Raw genomic sequence first — 17,340 nt, 5'->3', positions numbered from 1 at the left:
TGCTCACTGCTGACGAGCTAAGATTTGCTATTGGACTATGGCTCAATTGCGAAATTGTTCTTCCGTACCAATGCAAACATTGGGAAACCAGAGTCGACAGCAAGGGTAGGCACTCCCTCCATTGTCGCTTTTGTCGTGGCCGCTTTTCACGGCACACCTAATGCAATGACATTATTTTACGCGCCCTCAAATCAGGAGGCATTCCATCTAGACTAGAACCAACCGGAATTTTCAGAAGTGACGGAAAGCGTCCTGATGGAATGTCCTTGATCCCCTGGTCAAGGGTCAGCTCCTGGTTTGGGACTTCACCTGCATTGACCCAAATGCACCTTCTAACCATAACGTCGATGCTCTCGCCCTCGCTGAATCCCGCAAAACCATAAAGTACAGTTCCTTAGACCCTTCTTTCTTATTCATACCCATCGCCTACACCATTCTCACCACCTTTGGTCACAAAGCTCAACGTTTTTTCAAAGATTTAGGCAAACGGATCCGCGAAAAAACTGACCAGCCTAAGGAATCCCTCTTCTTACGCCAAAGACTTGCTACCGCCATCATTCGTTCTAAGAATCTAAGCTTCATCTCTTCCATTGAATAATCTTCCATTTTCCAAGCTTCCTTTTTTTTTATCCCCTATCCTTTCCCGTAAATTATATTTCTACAATTTTTCACCTTTATTTATTTTACCTTTTTAAAAAATTAATTATCTGCTAATATATTTTGACATCATATCATATCAGTAATTATTCAAATAAAGTAACCCATGACCATTTAACAATAGCATTGAATTAGATATAAATTTTTTTATTTTAATATAAAACTAATTGTGGAAACTGGCAGAAATTACGTGATACTTGATATATAGCGCATCGCCCTCTAACGTTGAATACATAACAGAGCTACGCTAGGTTTTCCTCATTTCCATCTAATTGGAACAATTTAATTTGGGTATAAAAGTAAAAATATGAGGAACCCTCCACACGTTTGTGGGCAAGCCGCACGTACTTGTAGGCACAACATTTCGAAAAATGTTGCTTAAACCTCTATAGGCTTTAATTTAAAAGAAGTGGGACAAAGAAAAAGCCTATACCCGAGAACTACAGTATAATTTAATTACTTTAAAGGTGGGTGATGGCTGATTTTAAGCTTAATTTCTTTAGTGTAAGTTATAATTGCTATCAATATTGAGATATAATGTTCATAGAATCTGTAAATAAATAAGATTAAGATAAAATAATATTTACCGTTCTATCACTGCATTTGATCAACGTTCAAGCTACAAAATCTAATCTTATTTCCAATTTTTGTAAAGAATTTGTCATTGTTCTAGCCAAAGGAATCAAAGGAATGACATTTAATTTTCTAAAGCCATGCTATTTTGAATGAATCTAAGAAGTTTCTTGTATTGATATAGAGAATTTAAAAATAAAAATAATAATGATGAGGCATTTGATCCGCTTGTAAATTCAATTTCGCCTTTTTTCCGGCAGAAATTTAAATGCCAAACGAATTGTATAAATAATATAGGCATTCATTCATGATTTTCGAAATCATTCAATTGTTAGTTATTCTAAAACTATGAGGTTCGATTTTTTTTGTTATTATTAAATATACATATACATTATACGTATTAATTCCAAAAGAATGGTTGAAAATAAGTATCAGTTTGCATTTATATAATATGTTAATCAAATTTAAAAAATTTAATTACCTTTAATGAATTGAAAAATTAAAAATCAAATTTTTTTAACAAATACAAAAGCATAATATTTTTCACTCTGCTTGTACCTTTTTTTATTGCTCATTTTGACTATATATTAACTTTAAATCACAGTTATTTATTTTTTTCAATATATATAATTTTGATTATATTTAAAAAAATCAACATTAATTAAGTGTTTACCATATAGATATATCAATGATTACATAGGCCGGAATTTTTCTAAGAAAGGGGTCTATGCCCCCTACTTTCTTAGAAAACCTTTACAATTTTTTCTGGCCTTTTCCATGATTGTGCTTATCATTTAATTAATATAAGTTACTTTTTTATGCAATATATTTAATTTTCATTGCTTTTTTTTAAAATTGAAAATATGATAATTATTTGAAAAAGTATTTGCCTATATATTTTATTAAATAATAGCTAAATACTTTGTCTTTTTTTAAGGGTGGTGGGTTGTCCATTTTTATATGTTTAAAATTAAATTGATATTACCAATTTAAAGGCTTAAGCATTACTCTGATTTTGACAGTTCTGCAAATTATATCAATACAAGATAATTATTAAGATTTTTAAGAGTGAATATTATATTATGATATTGTTAATTTTTTTGTTTTAAAACTATTTAATTTTCAACATCTTTTTTTTTGATAAGGATAAACCATAATATTATATCATGTATATTTGTTAGTGTTAAATCATTTGTCCTTATCCACCTTCAAGATGGATTTTATTATAAAACATGTCTCTCAAATCTTAATTTTTTTTAAAGTTTAGGTTAAAGTTCAATTTATGCATAAACAAATATTGGAGTTTTGCTAAATAAAACATCATATATAGCAGCTTAGAGTATTTTATTTTGACAAATTTTAATGACATTTACATAATATCTATATAGAATTATATGGCCACTTTTATTTGCTTCACTTTACATATTAATTTATTTCTCTTATAATGTTAAAAAAATATATCATTTCTGTCCCCTTATAATATCCATTCGTGTAAAAAATATTTTATATATAATATGTTAATTTTTTTACATATTTTGAGTCAAATTTTTTTTGATCATTTTTATTTAATATAATCAATACTTTTATTGAAATTTTTATTTAGATATTTTAATATCCAAATTCCCCTTATCATTAGTTTTTTATAAATTGTAAATTTAAGTGGAAGGTTGGCAAAACCCAAAGCAACAACCTCACCCATGGGTTTGTTTCAGATTATTCTAATTAATTTATATTTCGAAAATTACTTTTCTTCCTACAAATAGGGTTTAGTCAAATAAATTTTTGCAAGCTGGGATGAGCAATTAAAAAATATACCTAGATATAGATATAAATACATATTGAATATATGTATTTTAAGATACAGATGCACAATACTTTTTAGAAAAGTTAATAAGACATAGATACTTTAAAAAATTGACATATTTTTGGGGCATTTTGTTAAAAAAAGTTAAGCCATATTGCTAAGCAAAACACTTTATTTATATTCATTTCACTTAATATATTTTCATATAGGGTGTATTAGAGGTCTTCGTTGGGCGGGTTTTTGAACCATATACCTGCCAACCCAATATTTAAAAAAAATTAACCTGCCCAACCAGCCCACCCATAGTTTTCAAAAAAAATATTCACCCACCCACCCATCCATTATTTATAAAAAATTTTAACCGAAGCCGGCTATTATAAAATATAATTATTGTCATTCTTTCAATTTTTAAGGCATCTAATAAAAAAATTCAGCATTACACCTCTACAAAATGTTTTATAATTTAGGTAATTATACTATATTAAGCATAAAAAAATATTCGATTTATGGATAATTTATTTTACCAAAAAATACTTATGAAAAAAAAATATAAACATAAAATTGATATTATATGTAATTATAATGCGAAAATAAACGAATCGACATTTTCAAGATTCAAACACATTTTTCTTTGTTCTAAAAACCTTCCAGCAATGCTAAATCCTCATCCAGAAGAAGCACTAGTTGAAGGAATTGCCAATATTTTTCTTGCTACTCCTGATAGTTAGGCAAATCTCTTTCTCGTAGTTTACACCAAATAGTTTTAAACATACAAAAATGTTTTTATCATACCAAAAAAGGACATTTAAATATTTAATAACCAAAAAGTTCATAAGAACCATTTTTTTATTAATATTTACTTAAATGATTTAAAATTTTTTAGCCCACCCTCCCATTTTTTAAATTTTTTAACCCGCCCACCCACTAGCTCGTTCTTAAAAAGTTTTGCCTGCCCACTATGAGCGGGCGGCCCGAAACCCCGCCCAATGCAGACCTCTAGGGTGTATAATGCAGTCTCTTTAGAGCTATGTTCAGAAATCCCAATCGGCCACAGTGGTTTTTTCAAAATGTTCATAGTGCTGGCCACCAAAAAAATGTGTAGCATATGCGATGCTACACATTTTAAATGAATTTTATTTATAATTCATTAAATTACATTTTTTTTTATAATTTATTTGAGCACTCACAGTTCTAAGATTGATAATATAGTTGGGTTCTTAGATCATTTCCTGTCCCACTCCTAAATAAATTTATGACTTTCCGAAGTAGATAGGAATCACCCTTTAACTCATGGCCATTCATAACATCTATATTTGATTCAAACAAAATATGAAATGAGGAATATAAGTAAATTAGAAAATCAAATTTATTTATATTTTAATGAAGTTTTTAGCATTTTGAGTATTAATCCAGCTTGAAGATGATTTCGTTAGGTGTACTAAGTACCAAAATTTAGCAAGCTTAGGAAGTTCTAGTTTTTTTCCGAAGAGGTTAGTGCATCCTCTTCTGTTATTAGATGTTGGCCCAGTAAAATGTGGCATTGATGGCTAGTGCTATTATAGCTTGCTTAAAAATATTTGCCAAAAAATTCAAATAGAAATTTTTTAGACCTAATTTTTGTTCCTTTTTTGGAACTATAAATTTATATTTTTAGTTTTTAAATATTTATTATGTTTTATAGTATTATTTGATCTTATATTAAAATATAAAAAGTTATAATAAAAAAATAAAAAATAAATAAATTGAATAAACTTTTAAATATATATCGAAAAAAATTCTCATTTGTATATTAAATAGTTATCATTTTTTAAAAAAAATAATTAAGCTACAGATACTAGATACCAGAAATATTTCGTATCCGGTATTTAAGATACAAGTATTTGCGATACTGCCCAACTCTGCTTGCAGGTCTCCGATACAGATATCCAGAGTTGTTAAAGGATCTAGATACCTTGTATCTAGATATAAAAATGTGGTATCTGTATCTAGATAGATTTTTGATTAAAATATCTGTATCTAGATATTATTTTAGACGATGTATCTGTATCTTGATCCATTTAAAAAGTATCTTTTAACCACTCTGCAGATATCTTGAGGCTTTGGTTTTTTTTTTTTAAAAACAAACCTTTTCTATTTATTAAACCTTGATCGATTAAATCATTCACTTGAATAAGTTTTAATATTTTTTTTAGGTTAAACTAATTTGAATATCGAATTACACGAATATAGAAAATAAAAATTTCATTAGCTTGTCTTTTATTTCGGTCAAATTTTTTTCCCCCTTGCTATTAGTTATTAGATATTCATTTTTAAAATATCGAATTTCTTTTATAATTTTTTTGCTTTTTTTTGGATACCTTTCAAAACGAATTTAGTTATTAGCTTTCTTTATCGGTTTTTCTTTGTGGACTTAGTATTACGTGTACAGGGCGGGGCACACTTCTCGGGGTATGATGATACGCTAGTAAATTTTCAAATTTAAATCGGTTTAAACGGCAAAACAACAAATAAAATTAGGGAATTGATATTGGTATTCCGAAAATTTTGTTATACAGGCAACAATTTAACGTCGACTCCTTAATTCTCTTTACATTTATAATTTGGTCATATTATAGCGCAGGCGCACTATACATAACGAGACCCGGATAGGTTGATATGGAAATTGGTTAATTATTCTTACGGGGGGGGGCAAAATTTATAAATTTGATTTTTTAAATGAGTAAAAATGAATACCAAATTTTTGGAATCTACTTTTTTCGACAAAAAAAAAATTGTTGAGCGTTACTTTATACAGTTACTTTTCAGCGTTACTTACCACTGGATAATTAGGGAAATAGAATTATCCCCCTTTCTCCATTATACGTACATCTGATTGGTCAAATGAAATTATCTAAGGTTAAATATTTATTCTCATTAATCGTCCGCAATATTGATAACTAAGAAAGGGAGGATATCAATACATATATTTCTTTAAGTAATCGTTTGATTATAAGCTATTAAATATATCCTCCTGTAATTAAACTAATCGGTATTTTGACGTTTAATTAATTACTACATCAAATTATGTCAATAAAGAGAAGGTGTAATAATTTATTTTTTAATATTATTTATTTATATATTAATTTATATAACAATTTAAACTTAGTAATTTTTTTTAATTCCACTAAATAAAATAAAAATTAAAATGAAAACTAAAACCTATATATTTTACTAATTATCATCACATGGAGGATAGAAATAATAATTCTATCTTTATTAATATAATAAATTAAATTCTTCTTCATTTATTGTATATTAATAAATAATATAAACTTTATATTATTATTTAAAAAAAAATACTCTCCCACCTTTTAACGAAAGAAATTTATCAAGCGTGAATACACTTTTACTCTATGTATACTTTATATAATATATAAGTATGTATAATATATTTGTAATAATAGTTTTTGTATTTGTTCTCTATTATTATTGTATCTATATCTATTATCATTTCTATACCTCCTATTATAAAATATTTACGATATGAAGAATAAGTTACTAACTTTATGTGTACCACACCCTTTTTATATTATCTTAATTTCCCCCTTCTCTCCTTCCTAACTACTACTCCTATCACTTCGAGAGCTAACACGGATGATGAAATAGTTATCTTATATTATCTTAATTTCCCCCTTCTCTCCTTCCTTACTACTACTCCTATCCCTTCGAGAGCTAACATGGATGATGAAATAGTTATCATCATCCACCGGAAATCCAAAGACAGCAGCTCTGATTTCCTCGCTTCCATTCCGTTTATTTCGCTTTTCTTCCAATTCTTTTACTTTAAAATCCCCGCTCCCCCTTTTTTTATACACCTTGTTATATTCTCAAACGGACAAATCTTTATCATTTATTCCTGTAAATTTTCTAGCCCCTGAAAATTCTTTCTATTATAAAAATATATTCCAAGATGAATTAGTCGAAGCGTATCTTGTTTGGCGCGATCTTACTCTATGTGGTCATTTGGGTAAAACGATAATCAAACTTATTAGCGGTAACGGAAGATATGATCGGCAAAATTTTCGTTTAAAAAATGCATTTAAAAGTGTCCATAGATTGGGGTCAGTTATAGCGACATTACTTTGCAAGTCGGTTAAAATGACATCGATGCGGATCGATATAATGATAAAATAAAGACAATTAGTTGAAGTGCAAATCACAAATGACGCGACAGCTGATACCAAATGACCAATCTAGCAGTATATACATACGTCATTGGCCTTAAATAGCCCATTTTTAGCTTAATGCATACATCTTGTTAAAAAAAAATCATTTTTAATATATCAATAACCCTAACCTATATCTCTCAAGGTATCTGTGAAATTTAAATATATTTCTCATCCAATTAAAATAAAATCCTTTCTATTAATGACGTCTTAATTTTTTTAAAAATAATATAAATTATTTGTGATTTTGAGAAAGGTCCGCAAGGCGAATGTTAGATACCACCCCGCCTATTATTGGGTAGCTATTGAGCCATCCATTTTCCCCTTTTTTAAACCAATATTTTTCTGAAACCAACCTCTTCATGATGTATATGATTGGTTGAGAAGTCGAAGTGCAAACCATAAAATGGCAATACAGCTGACTAATTAGCGAATCAATCTAGTAGTTACATCATTGGTTTAGGGCTAATACACATTTAAAATAATGTCCATTTGGCTGTTTATTTTATTTTTTAATACTTTATACTATTTTTTTTGGCCGAAAACTTGAAAAATTCTGCAAAATTTTAAGATGGAAGAATTAATTTTTTTTAAGCAATGAGAATCTTCGCTTCCAATCGCCACCTTAAAATATTTTCTACCCACATGTTGAAATTTTTCAGCGATTAGAACCATTCACAGACCTCTGGGCTCAATATCATCAACCGCATCCTAATTGGAGCGTATGATTTAGCGACAAGATTTAAGTGAATACTCCATATATTTATGCCCTACTACAAAAAAAATCGAATCATAAGATATTCGTATGGTTATGATCGAATAAGATTACCGATATTATAACATATTGTTTCAAAACTAAGAGTGAGGGAACTCCCATCCCATGTTTTTAATACAAAATTTAATTCAATTCAAATCATTTAATAATTTATTAAATTATATATTTATTATTTTAGTTATTCATGAACATTCAAAAGATTTTATTTTCTCTTTCTATTTATTCTACTCTCGAAAAACCAAAATGAGACGAAATTTATTTAAAAGCAAAGCATCTCGGATTATAATTGGAGTAGATTATGTGTTACATCCATTTATTACGTTTGTATCTGCTAAAATACAGATAAGTATAGCATATTATTGTTTAAAACCATTATCGAATTTCCTTTTTATTAAGGCTAAAATATTTGGATGGACAAACGGTCATTCGATCATTTCACTGTTCCTACTCGGCCCGAAATTCTTAAAATTTCCTTATTTAACAATTATTTTAAATTGTTTCAAAATGGAAATTAATATTAGGCGCCAAAGTTATATAATTTTTTTTTTCCAACTAATTAATTGATTTTAAAAAATTTTAATTTTTCTAAAAAAAAAAAAAATTTTGCGGCCCCGGGTGTGTGAAAAAAAATAATATTTTTAAATATTTTTTTCGTAAATTTTTCTCAAATATAATTTTTATTACAAAAAAAAAATTAATAATTTTTTTGCTTTTTCAAAGAGATTTTTACGGCAATTAAATATCTTTATTAGTCTCGTAATAATTAAAAATTGATACATTATCTATTATTTATTATTACAGAAAAATAACTGTTTTAAACTTCTTATAGGGGGGTCCACATGTAAATTTTTTTTGTATTTACTTTAAATGACGTTTGTCCGAAAATGTCGCACAAAACCAAGCATGAGCAAGGAGCATTACCTATTATATTATTCTCAGGGACCCCAAACTTTGTCCCTTCTTGCGCTCCCGTTCCTATCAAAAATATATGTTCCGCTCGCGATGCGTTCCATATAAACGCGTTTTTTTCCAAAAAAATTTACATTAAGACATTATCTAAAAAATTATCATTTATATTTGTTCCGTGTGTCGATGTACACCCTCTAAACACTAAATTGGTAACGATATTATCCATCGAAAACTTTTGGCCTACAGTATTTTTTTTATAATCATATAAAACAGTTAAAAATATATCAAATAAAGGCTTAAAAATTATTTTTTTTTTATTATAAACTTTATAATTCTTAAAATCACGTGATGCGAAAATGATAGGTAATTATTGTAACCAGACTCAAATTCAAAGTAGAATTATGACAATATAAAAAACAAATTTTTATTTATTATTTTTTCGGAACACTTCCATTTCCGTTTCATTTTCCCGTTCCATTCCCAGAACATGTCAACCTGATTTGAATAGGTGATTCTTTTTATTTATTTCTTTTATTTTTTTTTACTTCATTCATTTCATTGTTTGTTCCTTTTTTCATACGTTATTGTCAAATCCAATTTTGAATCCTATAAAAAAAAATAGTCACGAAAATAATATTAAATCACCTATTTGCATTGCTAAAGTATTTTTTTTAAAAAAACACGATATTATTATTATATTTTTGTTTCAATTGTCCTAATACAAAAAAAAACGCATTTTTTCCATCTTCCTAATTCAAGTCCAAGTTTGAGCTGAGAAGAGGCTTGGCTGAAAATGAAAAATTTATAACTAAAAATAGGGAAGGGAAAGTAGGTTATAAAAATAAAAGATTATCATATTTTTTTTGTGTGCTTTTATTCGTTTAAAATTGCCACGCAGTGCAGACTTGATGATTTATTTCAATACGTTTTTTTAAAAAATAGGAAATACAATTACCTATTTTTTCAATGTTATTCTTTATTATTATACACTAGATAACCCGTCAAGAATGACGGGGAATTACATGATGGGTAAATCAAAAATTTTGCACTTTATTTGATTATGGATGTTCAGAAATCAACATATACCTTATATGAGAGGTGTCAATAAGAAATTTGTCTTTATATTTGATGAAAGGGTTATTTTGAGATGGTCTATTATTTTTTATACTTGTTAGTGAAGTATATATTTAGTACCTTCATAATAATTGGAACATGTTTATATAATTTTCATGATATCTATATTACATAATTTCTGATAAAATTATCACTTGAGTGCCAAAATTAAAAATATTTTTCTACATTCGTATTCGTAATTTAAGGCCTAAAAAAAAATTAATCCTTTGTATACTTTCTCAAAAAAATTGTATTTATACGCTGAATAAAAAATATTTTAAACTTCAGCACTTAAACCGGCTAGCTCAATATTTTAGCCAGAAATATATTGCTTAAGCCTCTAGATTTCCTTAATATATTTCTAAACCTTCGTTCCTTCTATGAGCAAAATCTTCAGGCTTGCTATATTTTTCTGGATGAATATTGAGTTAGAGCCGTTTAACAACACTAGTATTTAGAATTTAGCAGAGTTGTTAAAGGTAGATATAAAAATGTGGTATCTATATCTAGATAGATTTTTGATTAAAATATCGGTATCTAGATATTATTTTAGGCGATGTGTCTGTATCTAGATCCATTTAAAAAGTATCTTTTAACAACTCTGGAATTTAGAACCTAAAAAAATGTAATCTTGCTAGATGAAGGTTTTGTATGCCTTATTTTCGATTATCTATTACGATCTTCCAGATTTTTCTAGAATATATAAAAGGGGATTCCCATTTCGACCTAGTACGATTATTAGAAAAAAATATAATTGATTGACAAGGATTCAATATTGTTGTTCTTCAATGTGTTATGTGTTTTAAATTCTGCCAAAATCAAGAGCCAGTATTGTTCAAACAGATCATTTGGCTAGAAAATTATTGCCTATATGCTTCGAGATTTTGCTATTAGATGTCCAAACCCTTGTGCCGTCTATGAACAAAATCTTTAAGTTCACTAAATATTTTTCTGGAAAATGTTGAGTTAGCCTATATCTAAATGTTTAGTAAATGGCTTATTCATCTTAGCTATTTACTCCTGGAAATTGAATACCACACTATAAGAATCGATATTCAGCTGGTACTCATCTGGTCATAGTGCAACGAATTTTATTGTATTTTTGTTGGGTTCGGTTATTACCATTTTGCCGGGCTTTAACATGGGCTCGTATCTCTGACCATTATACTGCACAACTTTGATAGAAAGATAATCGTTAGCCAACAACCTCCCTCACTTATTCGCAAATAATATTTTCTAACAAATTTATGTTACCTATTATTTCATTTGTCTAATAATTATATTATATGTAGGCATTTATATTCTATTAAATGGATAAATTTAAAAATGTCCCTTGACCTGGGAATAGAGAATAATGACAATAAAATGGAACTAATTAGAGGAAAAAAACATGAAATTGAAAAAGAAAGAAGAAAGTGAAAATGAAGTAAACAAGGGAAAGAATGAAATTAAGTTTTTTTTTAAAAAAAATATTAATTGATATCAAAAGTTTATTATTATTTTATATTATAACATTTAATTTGGTATTTTGTCGTGCGTGATTTTTTTCTTAATTTTTTTCTTTAAAAAAATTTAGGTTTGTTGATACTCTGCCATTTTAGCTTAGATATAACAAACATTTTTCAATTTTTCTATTAATTTTGTGATTGACGTGCTAGTTTATCTTCGCTGATCCACTTGAAACATTATTTAGTAGCCGTTAGTTATCATGGTATCGACCGAGTCGGATACCAAAAGCGGACACTTATTACCGCGGGCACATATGGCATCGTTGCATCTGTTATAATAGTGGATCAATCGCATCAGGTGAGATGATTCGATGGGTGTAGCAGGAATAAGGGGGGGGGGGAGGTGATCATTCAATGTAAATAGGAAAATTTTTGGGTCTCGTTCGAAAAAATAGCGACAACACCTTAATCTCGAGATCTATCTTAGATTTCTTATCCTACTTTTTTTTGTTTAAAATTTTAAATTCAATAAATTCTATCTTACTATCTTCTCCTTTCATTCCCCCTCCCCTTTTGTTCTTTTTTAATCGCAAAAAATAATATGTGATTAATTAGGAGATTTTTTATTTATTCTTTGTTTTTCCTTGAGGATTATATTGAAGATTTTTTTTGCTTTTAAGTGCTTATACTCCATATTTACGAAAATATTAGGTGATTAATTTAAAATTTAAGTCAATCAAAAATGAAATTAAAAAAAAATTATGCAAAAATTTAAATGTAATTCGGATTTTTAAAAATCCAATAAATTTCAAAAGATTTTTTTTACGATTAAGCTGCTATAACGTTAGTGTAACATTTAATTAATAAACCCAATTGGTTTAGTATTATAATGTTCTATATCCATATTTTCGTAAAGCGCATTTTTTTTAAGATAAATCGATTCATCATTTTAGTTTACCTTATTCTTCCATATTATTAATAAAATAATCCTTTATTTGCATTATTATAGTGTGGTCTGCTATCTATAATCCAAGAAATTGGGATTTAAAAATCCTGATAGATTTAGTAAATTTGTCCCCAAAAGGGAACTTGTTAAAATCAAGGTGGGGCCAAAAGAATTCACCTCTACTGGTTTATTATTAATATTGTAGGATTAAGCATCCAAATACAAATATATATTTTTGTCAAATCTGATTTGAAGGTTTCTGGTTCAGAATAGTTTTCAACCCCCCCCCCCCCATCCTCACCTATCTACTTCCATTTTATGAAAAGAACATCGCGATTGATGATATCTCCCAAATTCAAATTTATTGATATGGGGGAAATTTTGTTTTATAACATTCTTTCCTGGCTGGCTTACTTTATTTATTTATTCTATGCCGTTTCATCGAATTCCTGCGATTGTATTATTATTTAGCATGTAATTTCTTAACAAAATCGATTTTTCTTGTTGATGACCATTTCCTTACCCCTTCTCTTCCTTAGACTCACCAAGCCATTGACGCTGATGATCTTCATCCTGACTTCTCACTAAGATTCTACCAAACTTAGGTTGTAACGACGCATTTGATATGTGCACTCCCCATCCACCCCAAGCCGTGTTATAGTGCATACAAATCGAGATTAGGCGTTTGCAATTCAGAAGAAATAAAAAAAACGTACGTCGCCTTGTTTAAGTAGAGCCGATAGATTTTCCGTTTTTATGATATTTGACGCAACGTATAATCGCACCAATCTCAACAATATCATTTGAAATTCATTATTTGCCATTCAACGTCAAAATCGGCCAATTCCCTGCTTGCCCATGTTGGTAAGCGTTAAACTTACCGCTCTCACCCACTTGCCCACCAACTACAGTTCCTGAATAATACTTAATGAATCTTCTAAATTGGAATAATATTTGTTACCCAACAGAACCTTTTTATCTTAGAATTTTCAATCCCCATCCTCAACTCACTACAACCTTTTAAACAGCAAGCAACTGTTTTATAATTATAAACTCTCATATCAACAACAGTTATATTAAAAATTAAATAAAATATTTTTTTTTACTAATTTAAACAATATTTTATAAATAGATACTACTAAGCTCATTAACTTATTTTATGATGTGTGTGGATGGGAGGGGGGGGTCAGATAAAAGATTAAAATTAGATGTTAAGTCACGTCTCGTAAAAGATAACAAATCAATCTTTTTAAAAGAAAAGTTCTAGATGGCGGGGGGTGTCCACGAATTCTATTTTTTGTTATATCTTTAACTTTACAGGATAAAAAAATGTTTCATAATATTTTTTTACCACCTTTACTCAACACCTTTTTAGATTGCTAATAAAAGCATATTTTCTTTTGTAAGTGTAGATACATAATTCTTTTGTAATAAGATTGTTAAAAGAAATGAGGGGTGTGGGTGAGCGCAATTGATTTTGACTCTATTTACGTATACTTAAATATTAAATAATAGATAAAACAACGTTTTAATTGCCTTTATATTTATATTGTACATTATTATAAACTCATCCCGAAATACATATAGTAAATTTTAATAAATCATAAATTACCCATTTATGACAGATGGCCTAATAATATACACGTGTCCATAACCACAATCCCCCCCTTTTTATTATTATTATTAATTTCGTTTTTTAATAATTACAACATAAAATATGTGATAAAAGTTAACAAATAAACCAATTAAGATTACGATCTTCCTATTGGTTCCTTCCTCGAGTCGCCATTTCGCTCTTAAAAAAACAACTCTTCATTACATATTGTAGCTATCAGTTTTGTTCGAATACGCATAAAGAATTATAGAGACCCGCAAGCCCGGCCCAAAGACCGGCCTGGCGCGATACGCGGGCCTTTTTTAATTTGCTCAAATTTATCTGGGCTGAGCCGGCCCTGAAAATTTACCCAGGCCGGGCCGAATATTTTAAAACCAAATATTTCAAATCGCTATTATTAGCTATAAAAATTTTAAAAAAAATCCGGGCCGGGCTTTGCCTGAAAATATAAAAGCCGGGCCTCGCAAATGAGTTATCTCATAATTATTCCCAGGCGTATTCTCGCAAGAAAACGTGTGTTTGGCTGACGAAATTCGGATAATTTTAAGTATTCTGGCGGAATCCTCCTATATAGGTCATCAAAATGACGTGTCACTTAGTCTTCCAGCTGATTTGCATTCAACGACGCTTTATAATGCATTATTATGAATGAATCGTCAGTCTAATTATTGTCATACGTCATTGAATGGGATATTCCAATTCCTGGGGATTCGGAATGCCTTGGATTTATATCATTTGTCTTAAAGATGACGAACACGTGAGCAATGAATTGCAGACAATTTCCCTCTTTTTGCTTAAAAATTATATAAAAACGGGTGTATAAATTTTAAAGTGTTTCAACATTTCCGAGCAAAATTTATTCAAATGATATGCCAATTTTTGGCTCCCTCGCTACCTTCCGTATCCGACACCTATGTTAAAAAGCGATCCTTGCTAGCATTTTAAGTATTTTATTTAAATAGGGGCTATATCCGCCCGGTCTCTCTTGGTCCGATTTAACCCTAACGAGCATATGAAATGTTTGGACACTGGACTCCTAGCAGATCTTTAAGGATATTTTCCCGCACTTGGCACCCTTGTGGAAGCAATGAGTACATGTATAAGTTCGAACTGATGATTGGAAATTGCTTAGAATATGATTAAGTGAAAAGGCTATTTTTTGGGACCATTATTGGAAAGGAAACTCTATATTCCAAAAAAAAAACTATTTTAAATTTTCTCAACCCGACAATCAAAATTTCTTTGGTTAACAAGAATTTTCTTTCCCGATGTTAATATATTTTTCGCCCCATTCATACAATATTATAATATTATCTCGAAACACTTCAATTTGAATATTTTCATTTCGATACAAAAACTCAATTGAAAAATATACTTAAAAAAAAATAATTATATATTTTATTGATTTTTTTTTTAATGTTGTCCTTTTCATGTTTCATCATAGAAAACATTAATATATATATTTAAAAAAAATTTTTTTTTTAATCTTGTTTTAAAAACCTAAAAATTGATTCATCATCATATTACATTACATTTCATACACACACACACACACACATTTTGCGTCTTTTAAAATCCTTTTTTTTTTATTGCAGTTGAATTGAAAGATACGAAATGATTCAAGTTATTTTTTCAAATATGCACTTATTTCGGCATAATTTTAAAAACACTTTTTGTAAATGAAAAATTTGAAACAAAAGCTTATATTATTTCCCCCTTTTGTTTGTTTTGTTATAATAAAGAAAAGGGAAGTATTTTTTTTTTAAATACTGGATTTAAAAACAGGAAATACCTAAAAGCTTTTTTTTCCCCTTCATTTCTTCTTACAGTATATAATAATATTTGTGACAACTTGCTTAAAAAATTAGTTTAACTTGCTGTAATAATTATTATTTTTTAAAATTGTTATCTCAGTATGTATAATTCTTACGATAATTACGGCAAGTCATACATGGTTATTTAATGAAGGAAGATGATTTTTTAGTTTGAAAATTGCGATTTTAATTTAAAATAATATTACGTTATATAAATGTGCTATATACATTCTCTTTCCTGTATTATAAAAATAGTAGTGCATTACGAAATGATATTACACATGTGGACATTTAATACTTTGAGAAAAAAAGGATTAAAATATAAATATATTCGTAAGGTATATTATAGGAAATAAGTGTAGAAATAGATAATAAGGGCAAGTTAAAATTCTGCTTGATTCTTGACCCCAGAGATCTTGACTTGATAGGAGTCTAAATGTAGAATCTTATCAATTACCATCTCCTCTCTCCCTTCTTACACAAAGATTTAACCTAAGACCACGCAAAATTGTGGATCCAGCTACAGGTCTGCTATGAGCGGCCTTTTAGCCAAAAAGCCCTTCCACTCGTTGTTTTTATGGCTGGTTTGGCTATTTAAACATATAATACGCAATATTATAAAATAAAACTTATTTAAAAAAAATTTACCCGCTAACGCCAGCTATAAAATTTTTTTTAACGCGTCCGTCACCAGACCAAAACTCGACCGTGCCCATTCAAAATATGGACACTGGGCTAAAAACACGCTCGATGCAGGCTTCTAGTTCCAGCTTCCTGCTTCTCCAGTACTGCTGTCCGGGTCGGTATTTCTTAAATTAGACCAATCAGAGCCCAAGTTTTGGGCCGAACAGCAGTTTTCTGGTTTTCGTTAATTTTTACCAGTAGGCAACCATTAAAATTATAAAAAAAACCCGCTCGATGCAGGCTTCTAGTTCCAGCTTCCTGCTTCTCCAGTACTGCTGTCCGGGTCGGTATTTCTTAAATTAGACCAATCAGAGCCCAAGTTTTGGGCCGAACAGCAGTTTTCTGGTTTTCGTTAATTTTTACCAGTAGGCAACCATTAAAATTATAAAAAAAACCCGCTCGATGCAGGCTTCTAGTTCCAGCTTCCTGCTTCTCCAGTACTGCTGACCGGGTCGGTATTTCTTAAATTAGACCAATCAGAGCCCAAGTTTTGGGCCGAACAGCAGTTTTCTGGTTTTCGTTAATTTTTACCAGTAGGCAACCATTAAAATTATAAGTTTTTTCTCCCCTAACCTTTTGTTTAGTTTTTTTTAAACCCTCTCACAAAACGAACAATAAAAATGTTTTTTTTAAAATTCTTATTTCATAATTTTTAAAAACGTTTTTATTATGAAAAAAGCATTTATTTTTTAAAAAAAATTTTAATTTTTAAAAACGCAACTTGAATGGCCGGCCATAAGTTAAATATTTATCAATTTTTTTAAGAAAAATATTTAAAAATCGCATTATAAATTTAT

The 17,340-nt window shown here is 29.0% G+C and overlaps 1 protein-coding gene across 1 annotated transcript in view; it reads left to right on the top strand.

The window, feature by feature from the left end:
- The first annotated feature begins 1,530 nt into the window (after positions 1-1,530).
- The window catches only part of LOC135929268 (nuclear transcription factor Y subunit alpha-like), a 29,635-nt gene continuing 13,825 nt past the window's right edge, over positions 1,531-17,340 (top strand). Inside the window, exon 1 of the mRNA XM_065465773.1 lies at positions 1,531-1,583. Coding sequence (XP_065321845.1) covers positions 1,579-1,583 — 5 coding nt within the window. The 5' untranslated portion in view covers positions 1,531-1,578. The remainder of the gene's footprint in view (positions 1,584-17,340) is intronic.

This window comes from Gordionus sp. m RMFG-2023, chromosome 5 (assembly GCF_954871325.1).
Source record: "Gordionus sp. m RMFG-2023 chromosome 5, tfGorSpeb1-WG-v2, whole genome shotgun sequence".
In the NCBI taxonomy this organism is placed as follows: Eukaryota; Metazoa; Nematomorpha; class Gordioida; order Chordodea; family Parachordodidae; genus Gordionus; species Gordionus sp. m RMFG-2023.
This window is presented reverse-complemented; position numbering and strand designations above follow the sequence as displayed.